This window comes from Scyliorhinus torazame, chromosome 8 (assembly GCF_047496885.1).
Source record: "Scyliorhinus torazame isolate Kashiwa2021f chromosome 8, sScyTor2.1, whole genome shotgun sequence".
NCBI classification, from domain to species: domain Eukaryota; kingdom Metazoa; phylum Chordata; class Chondrichthyes; order Carcharhiniformes; family Scyliorhinidae; genus Scyliorhinus; species Scyliorhinus torazame.
The window spans coordinates 34779137-34788976 of record NC_092714.1 but is presented as its reverse complement, the minus strand read 5'-3'; the positions used below and the strand labels follow the sequence as shown (position 1 = coordinate 34788976).

Below are 9840 nucleotides of genomic sequence, written 5' to 3'. Positions count from 1 at the left end.
CAGGAAACACAATCCAGGATGGTGAATTGTGCAGATCAAAGCACATTATACACGAGATCTGTTTCTTTCCCCCCCCACCCCCACCACAATATCTGGCTACTTCTACTTGACAGAGTTAAATGCTCAGACATAGAAATTTAGAAGCTGCCTTCTTTCATTCTTCTTGCTAGTTCATGCTGTACAGGAGCAGGAGTTTTATCTGATGAAGTGGACCAATGACGGTTCTCCCAGTACATGTTTCATTATCTAGTCTCCAAGGGAAGAGGTACCGTTTCATTAAATGAGGTTCACTAACTACCAACTTGCAGAAGTTTATTTTGCATTGTGAAAATACACTTGAACACAAGCTAAGAGAATTGGAACCCTGCCAATGGAGAGAAATTGTCCATAAGTAAACATTGCTCAAAGTGACGAGAACAATGAACACGGAACATATTATAGTAGCTTAGCAGTATACTCAGTGATTTACAATTCAGTAAACGTAACATTTGGCTATAGTCTAGTTTGGCTTGGGGATCCATACTTCAAACAAAATGTCTCAGACTCGAGTTGATATTTCAACAAAGTTCCTACCAAGCACATTTGCATTGTTGGTCCGGCTGTGACAAGCATCATTTCAAGTTATTTAAATGTTAAATTAGCAGTATTTCTAGTAACTTAATCCCTCCCCAAGGCAAAATTATATTTTGATACTTCAAGTTACCACTGCAAAGTCTAATTGGAGCGCCAATGTTCTCTGCAGCAGGAGATGAATGGGAGTTTGACCATGCCTTCCTCCCCCTCAGTATAGTGTTTAGAAAGGCTCCAAAACCACTCAAGTGCTTTCTTGGAATGATAGGGGAGAAATAGAGTGCAGTCATCCCTCAAACACGTCCAAAAGCAACATTTGCAGAAGGGCCTGGGGATTAAGTTACTTGTTTGCTGCTGGAACACTAGGTACTGTATAGCCCAGGTACAAAAATGAAGAATATAGTATCCTCGTCGAGTGACGATTGGCTTCAACCATTTACTATTTTAAAATGTACCCATTGGTGCATATCTTTGAAATCAAAGTTGTGTGTAAATTATGGTATAAAGTGTTTGTATCCCTTGAACCAAGTTACTAAATTAATTCTATTTCCTAAATGGGATTGCATGTTTTACTCCGCCAACATTTTTGAAACATGTTTTTAATCAAATGAACATGATTACAAATATTTTTCTGATAACAGTTGTAATACATGAACTTTTAATGCCCTTAAAAAGTAGGCTGAGAAATTCTTAGACATATGGAACAAATCAAGCCTCAACTTCATGAACGCAAATCCAAACAAATTCTGACTGGGATTTTAGCTTTGTTTCTTTGATTGTTCTCTCAAATATGTAAAATAGTGGGTTTAGAACATGCAACTGCCCATTAAAGTATTTGACATTCATGAGTAAAAGGGAGAAAAAAAAAATCTTATCAATAGAGACCAGTTACAACAGTAACAATTAGCAAACAAATAAAATATACACAGCAGAACATGTGCTGACTTTAAAGTTTTGAATTGCATTCCAAAAGTGCCACTTGCAGTTTGAAAACTTGCAGTCTTTCTGCTCAACTTTTGTTCCTCAATAAGATGTGAAATATTTCTTTAGCTTATGTAAATCATACAAGTTACATTTCAATTACTCTATTTTTACAGACAATATTATGCAATCAAACTATAATAACAATACCATCATTTTTGACAACAAAAGTGCACAAAGAGCTGAACGACACAACCGGCAATGGAGTGTTCACATTCTAAATAGCAATACTGTTTTCTGTCAGCTAAGAGTGATTAACCAACTGTTGAAGTAAAGTAGGGCAGCACAGAACAACAAAATCAAGCCACTCTGCAAAAGCTCAAGAACCCGTGAGGCCTATAATTACTCATATGGAGTATCGGGCTCTCACTGAGTTGCCAATATATTGGCTTTCAAAAGGCTTCAGTGTTCCCATAAAAATCTTTGAAAGGCGAAGGCCAATTTCCAAACCTTTCTAGGAGTGAGCATGAGAACATTGCACCAATGTTTTGGTCTCGAAATGGCCTTTGCTTAATTAATAACTCCACAATTTATTTCCTGTAATCTTACACCTCAAGGTACAGAAGCAAATGTACATGTGTATGTCAGCAAATCTGTCAATTTAATGAGAACTCCACAGACATGTGATGCCCTATATAGATGGTCAGAAATTAGCAAAGCCTCCATCCTCAAACCCTTTAACTCAAGCAAAAGAAACTCTGAAAAAACAAACTTCCCAGTTAATAAAGAGTTGATAAAACCCACTAAGAATCTGAGTAGAAGGCATTCAACAAACCCTTAGTAACTTGTCAGATAGGGCTCAGGATAGCTTATTACATGAAACGGGCCCCCTTCAAGACAATTCTAGCAACCAACATGAAATGGAACTTCGGCAGTATGTTGCCATATTTGTTTACGAGTCAGTGTTTTCACAATATATTGAATGAATGATTTTAATAGTGTTCAAGATGCTGATTAGATATTAGGACATTTAGGAATCTTAGTCGATGATCTGAGCCAGTCAATTTTCGGAATTTCCTGTGTGTGTGAAAGTTGAGAATGGAGAGATGATGGTAATGTCACTGGACTAGCAGTAATCCATAGACCCAGGTTATTGCTCTGGGGACATAGGTTGAAATCCTGTGACAGCTGGCGGAATTTGAATGAATACATCTGTAATGTGAAGCTAGTCTCAGTAATTGTAACCACAAAACTATCTCGCAAAAATCCATTTGATTCCCGAATGTGACTCCAGGCCCACAGCAATGTGGTTGACTCTTAACTGCCCTCTGAAGTGGTCAGCAAGCCACTCAGTTCAGAGGCAATTGAGGATGGGCAACAAATGTTGGCCTTGCCAGTAATGCCCATATTCCACAAAAGTATAAAGAAAACTACACGCATTCTTATCCATATAGCCGGTGTGAAAAATGCAACTACACACAAGACCACAGCTGCAATACTAGAAACAATATCTTGTCCAGCAAAACAAAATGAGTGCAAAATAATACTTTGCTACAGAGGCCATAAAAACATTTCTGGCGTATATATGAATATTTTCTAATTCTATCCAGTCATAAATTATTAACCCCTTAATGTTAACACATCTAGTGCTTTCGTAGATATCTAGGTAAATTAACAAAACTGATTTATCCTACTAGTTTATTTATTGGAATAATAATTTAGAACAAAAATTGATCATTTCAGATATGTTTTAAAATTCAAAGTGCAAAGTGATTGTCATATTTTATTCTACCCAAAATGGTCATATTTGTATTTAATGGAAATAGTAATATCAGAATCCAGTGCTTAAACAAGGTGAAAAATTAGGCTGGTTAAGAATTAGAAAAGGACTTTAAAGTCTTCCAATAAGTAAAAACATATCACAACAGCTTGCCTTGGCAAGTCAGAATTTTACTGGGAAACAGTTGGCACATTTTGCAGACTTAGAAAGTTTTAAAATTTTTATTTCAAGTTCTATTACATTTTTAAATGTTCTATGGTCCATATGCCACAAGCAGAATTACCTGTTTAAAAATTAGATCAATTACTACTTCTCAAATCTTGAAGATTTTTTAAAATGGGAAAAGTAAACACTTGTAATATGGTGGGCAGCACGGTGGCGGAGTGGTTAGCATTGCTGCCTCACAGCGCCGACGACCCGGGTTCGGTCCCAGCCCTTGTTCACTGTTGGTGTGGAGTTTGCACATTCTCCACTTGTCTGCATGGGTCTCACCCCCACAACCCATAAAGATGTTCAGGGTTTGCCCTGTATTGCCCCTTAATTGGAAAATAAAAGAATTGGATACTCTACTTAATCTTTTTTAAATAAATTTAATGTGTTACACATTAGCCGAATGTGTATAAAAAAAAGAGACAAGTTAAAATGGAAACTGAAGTCCTCCCTCTTGTGTATGTGTTATGAATAAGACAAACTTGTTCACTTTATTTGAATGCATGCTCGGCAACTAACATGTAGGTCTTTTGTTTTTATTTTTGCACTAAATATCACAAGTTTATACAATCTGAGCTTTGGAAATAAATTTTGATGTAACCACCTAAACTAGAAATCAGTGTTGTTCCTCATATTAGTTACAAACATGAGCGCAGTCATGTGTTTTCTTAAACGTACAGGATTATAATTGACATCAAAAATAAAAGCTACTGAACTTCTCAGGTGACTTATGAAATGTTTCTTTAATGGGGGGGGTTATTTTTTTTTTGGGGGGGGGTTAATTTTAAAAGCAGCCTTGTACAGTAAAACTCCATTCTCGAAACAAAACTCAAAATCAATTGTTTAAGAAATTTGATAAGTCAACACAAATAGGACTCTGTACAATGACAAATTGCTCACTTGTCTATATTTTCAATTGAAAATCAACAAGGAACAATGACGACTTGAAGCGGCTTTTACCAAATTTTGATTAAGAGTTCATTAGCGGTGCTACCCTCTCGCATACTGTGGAAACATTTCACTACCAAAATTTAAACTATCACTGCCCATTTGTGAAAAGCATCCAGTGTATAGTGGGACCGTACATAGTTTTAAATAGTTTAAAATGAGCAGATTTTAAATTTCTTCAAAATCTAAAAGTGCATTAAAACTACCAAGTTGTTAATATGGCAACATTATTTTTATTCTTTAAGTTATTTTAAAAGTTTCCCTCTTTCCTATTTCCCTGCACATAAGTATCCTGATTGGACGAAACAGGTTAGCTATGAGCAGGACTGTTAATGCCCCTCCTTGTGAAGCCACTTACAATTGTTGTGATATTACAGGTGGATCTACTTCCTCCCTCTAACCTAATATCTCAGCTCTGTTCGGTGTGTTAACTGTTGAACTGGCCAATAGAGAAATCCTCTTGGGGGAGCCCAGTCAGGTAAAGAGACGGAAGTTCAAGCCCAAGTCTTCAACTCCCTACCCAATTTATGAACAAACTTTATTTAATGCCAAGGTGGTCCTTAGTGCATGAAACTCTAATGCAGTAAACATTATTCACATGGCAAGCAATCACAAAATCGTGAATTCCTCTCTCATGTGCTGTACAAGCTCAGCGGCCTTGTTTTATCAACTCTGCGTTCAGTACCCCAGTTACTGACTAAAGGTTCTTCAGAACTGGGTTACAGTAACTCATGACACTCAGTCTTGGCATGAGACCTTACTTTTAAAATTTTACATCGATAAAATATTGGAATCAAGCACTGGGCAAAAATGATTAATTTGATTCAATGAAGCACAAGAAAGAATGAAATAGAAGATTATTTCGATAGATTTGGATGAGGAAAGACAGGAAGAGGATGGAGAGAAGCACAAACACTGGCATGGACTGGGTAAGCTGAAAAGATTGTTTTGCTGCTGTGCATCCTATGTATGTATGTAAATGTAATCTTATGCAAGTACACAGTCCAATATGTACGTTCCTCTCCCCACCTGAGAAGGTTACCAAAAATACAGTTTTGGCTTCTGTAAATTTCCCCTAAAAAAAATTTGTGCAAGCCACCAAACCTTTCACCTCATGACCAAATTAGTTCAGTACAGAACCACTGGCCACTTTTTGGGAAGACAAGTTTAAAACTTGCCTTAGTATAATGTTTATCATCACAGTCTGAAAACTTTAAACTGGAATGTAGAGATGATAAAGCTATACATTAACAAATGCAGGAGACATCTACAAACTCTAATTCCACGTTTTTAAATGTCATGTATAAAATAGTACACAAAATATGTTCCATGGATACTGCATCGAATATTGCAGTATTCCTAGACAGCTTTTGCAGGTACTTGATAAAGTTGCCATAAGTGGCGTTTAAATGTACAGAAATACACATATATATTACCCTATGTTTCATCAAAAAGTTGAAGATCCAGACGAACAACTATCTCACCAGTCGGGACTTCGTGCAATAGAAGCCGCTTTGCAACAGGACCTTTAGAGCCTTGATCTTTTTTGATATCAGCGACACGAATTTCTGTGCGCCCCAAAAAGTCTGAGGGGTCAGGAAACAAAGGACATTTTACTGTAAAATCTAATACTGAACCAGAAAAGAAACCAAAGGCCAATTAAATGTTTTTGAACTGTCATCACAGTTCAATGCAATGGAGGAAATACAACAGCCAGTGCAGGCATATCAAGGTCTCACAAACAGCAATGTGCTCATGATTTGATAATAGGATTCTTCGTGGTGTTGAAGGGATAAATGTTGGCCTGGACACCTGGGAGAAATCTCTTGCTCGACTTCAAAATACTGAATTCTGGGATCTTACAAAATTCTGAGGGCAGACAAGACCCTACCTAATTGAACATCTCAGATGAAAGAAGCCACCTCATTGAAGCACCATGAAAGTGCTGCCCTCCTTCAATACTGCACTGGACTGTCAACCTAGATTTTGGGTTGATGTTTCTGGAATATGTCTTAAATCAATGTAAAATTAATCTGCATATACCCAGCACTAGACTAAAAAAATCTTGGCCTTCAGATTCAGAATTCATAATCATAATCAAATTAAACAATAACTCTAAATTATCCAATCTCCAACCACTGCAATTCAAACAAGATAACCAGTGAATTAGAAACTAAAAACAGAACGGAACTCTGTGCTTCAATTCTATTACTGGGGTTTAGTACTCATTTCTGGCTCACAGGGCAATGGCTGGAAGGGTACCCCTGAAAGAGTAGAAAAGTAAAACAAATCAAGAAATGACATTCCACTATCCGGTGGTATAATAAATTAATATTCTGCAAGTTTCCAACATTAAAGTTGCTAGGACAGTCTCAACGCAGGTCTTGGGCCACTGCACAAATCTACATGCATACGTACATCCGAAATAGGAGAAGTGGGCCATTTGGCCCCTAGTGTCTACTCCGTCATTTGATAAAATTGAGGCTGATTTGTTCGTGTTTCAAAATCCACAGTCCCAACTACCCCCGCTGACCCTTGCCCAGCAAGAATCTATCTACCTTCACCGTAAAAATATTCACTGACCCTGCCTGCATCTTCTGAAGCAGAGAGCTCCAAAGTTGCACCACCGTCAGAAAAATGTTTTCCTCATCTGTCTAAAAGAGCGACGCCTAATTTTAAAACAGTGCCCCCCACCCCCCCCCCCCTTGGCGAGACTGTTCAGGATCTTGTATACTTCAATCAAGTCCCCCTTCATGGTTACAAACTCCAGTGGAAACAAATGCAATCGGTCTAACATTTCTTTATAAAACAAAGTGCTCATTCCAGTTATCAATCCAGGAACCTCCTTGGAACTGCCTCCAATTCATTTACATTCTTCCTTAAATAACTATGTAGAACATTGAAGCACAGTGCAGGCCCTTCGGCCCTCGATGTTGCGCCGACCTGTGAAACCACTCTAAAGCCCATCTACACTATTCCCTTATCATCCATATGTCTATCCAATGACCATTTGAATGCCCTTAGTGTTGGCGAGTCCACTACTATTGCAGGCAGGGCATTCCACGCCTTTACTACTCTCTGAGTAAGGAACCTCCCTCTGACATCTGTCCTATATCTATCTCCCCTCAATTTAAAGCTATGTCCCCTCGTGCTAGACATCACCATCCGAGGAAAAAGGCTCTCACTGTCCACCCTATCCAATCCTCTGATCATCTTGTATGCCTCAATTAAGTCACTTCTTAAAATTCTGGTAAATCTCTGCACCCTTTCCAATGCTTCCACACCCTTCCTATAATGCGGCGACCAGAATTGCACGCAATACTCCAAATGCAGCTGTACCAGAGTTTTGTACAGCTGCAACATGACCTCATGGCTCCAGAACTCAAATCCACTACCAATAAAAGCTAACACACCATACGCCTTCTGAACAACCCTCTCAACCTGGGTGACAACTTTCAGGGATCCATGTACATGGACACCGAGATCTCTCTGCTCATCCACACTGCCAAGAATCTTACCATTAGCCCAGTACTCAGTCTTCCTGTTATTCCTTCCAAAATGAATCACCTCACACTTTTCTGCATTAAACTCCATTTGCCACCTCTCAGCCCAGCGCTGCAGCTTATCGATGTCCCTCTGTAACTTGTAACATCTTTCCGCACTGTCCACAACTCCACCGACTTTAGTGTCATCTGCAAATTTACTCACCCATCCTTCTACGCCTTCCTCCAGGTCATTTATAAAAATGACAAACAGCAGTGGCCTCAAAACAGATCCTTGTGCTACACCACTAGTAACTGGACTCCAGTCTGAACATTTCCCATCAACCACCACCCTTTGTCTTCCAGCTAGCCAATTTCTGATCCAAACTGCTAAATCACCCTCAATCAAGTCACCTCTTAACCTTCTTCTCTCTAACGAAAACAGCCTCCGTATTTTCTGCAGTAGCCTACCGGGGGAACCTTATCAAACGCTTTACTGAAATCCATATACACCACACCAACTGCTTTACCCTCATCCACCTGTTTGGTGACCTTCTCAAAGAACTCAATAAGGTTTGTGAGGCACGACCTACCCTTCACAAAACCGTGTTGACTATCTCTAATCAAATTATTCCTTTACAGATGATTATACATCCTATCTCTTATAAACCTTTCCAAGATTTTGCCCACAACAGAAGTAAGGCTCCCTGGTCTATAGTTACCGGGGTTGTCTCTACTTCCCTTCTTGAACAAGGGGACAATATTTGCTATCCTCCAATCTATTGGCACTATTCCTGTAGACAAAGATGACTTAAAGATCAAAGCCAAAGGCTCAGCAATCTCCTCCCTAGCTTCCCAGAGAATCTTAGGATAAATCCCATCCGGCCCAGGGGACTTACCTATTTTCCAGAATTGCTAACACCTCCTCCTTATGAACCTCAAGCCCTTCTAGTCTAGTAGCCTGAATCTCAGTATTCTCCTCGACAACATTGTCTTTTTCCTGTGTGAATACTGACGAAAAATATTCATTTAGCACCTCTCCTATCTTCTCGGACTCCACGCACAACTTCCCGCTACTGTCCTTGACTGGCCCTACTCTTACCCTAGTCATTCTTTTATTCCTGACATATCTATAGAAAGCTTCAGGGTTATCCTTGATCCTATCTGCCAAAGACTTCTCATGTCCCATCCTGGCTCTTAGCTCTCTCTTTAGGTCCTTCCTAGCTAACTTGTAACTCTCGAGCGCCCTAACTGAACCTTCATGTCTCATCTTTACATAAGCCTCCTTCTTCCTCTTGACAAGTGTTTCGACTGCTTTAGTAAACCACGGTTCCCTTGCTCGACCACTTCCTCCCTGCCTGACAGGTACATACTTATCAAGGACACGCAGTAGCTGTTCCTTGAACAAGCTCCACATTTCCATTGTGCCCATCCCCTGCAGTTTTCCTCTCCATCCGATGCATCCTAAGTCTTGCCTCATCGCATCATAATTGCCTTTCCCCCAGATATAACTCTTGCCCTGCGGTATATATCTATCCCTTTCCATCACTAAAGTAAACGTAATCGAATTGTGGTCACTATCACCAAAGTGCTCACCTATCTCCAAATCTAACACCCGTCCTGGTTCATTACCCAGTACCAAATCCAAAATGTCCTCGCCTCTCGTTGGTCTATCTACATACTGTGTCAGGAAACCCTCCTGCACACATTGGACAAAAACGGACCCATCTAAAGTACTCGAACTATAGCATTTCCAGTCAATATTTGGAAAGTTAAAGTCCCCCATAACAACTACCCTGTTGCTTTCGCTCCTATCCCGAAGCATCTTTGCAATCCTTTCCTCTACATCTCTGGAACTTTTCGGAGGCGTATAGAAAACCCCTAACAGGGTGACCTCTTCTTTCCTGTTTTTAACCTCAGCCCATACTA

The 9840-nt window shown here is 39.4% G+C and overlaps 1 protein-coding gene across 1 annotated transcript in view; it reads right to left on the bottom strand.

Moving 5' to 3' along the window:
* Nucleotides 1-295: 295 nt before the first annotated feature.
* The window catches only part of itsn1 (intersectin 1 (SH3 domain protein)), a 295505-nt gene continuing 285960 nt past the window's right edge, over nucleotides 296-9840 (bottom strand). Inside the window, exon 43 of the mRNA XM_072513357.1 lies at nucleotides 296-6015. Coding sequence (XP_072369458.1) covers nucleotides 5867-6015 — 149 coding nt within the window. The 3' untranslated portion in view covers nucleotides 296-5866. The remainder of the gene's footprint in view (nucleotides 6016-9840) is intronic.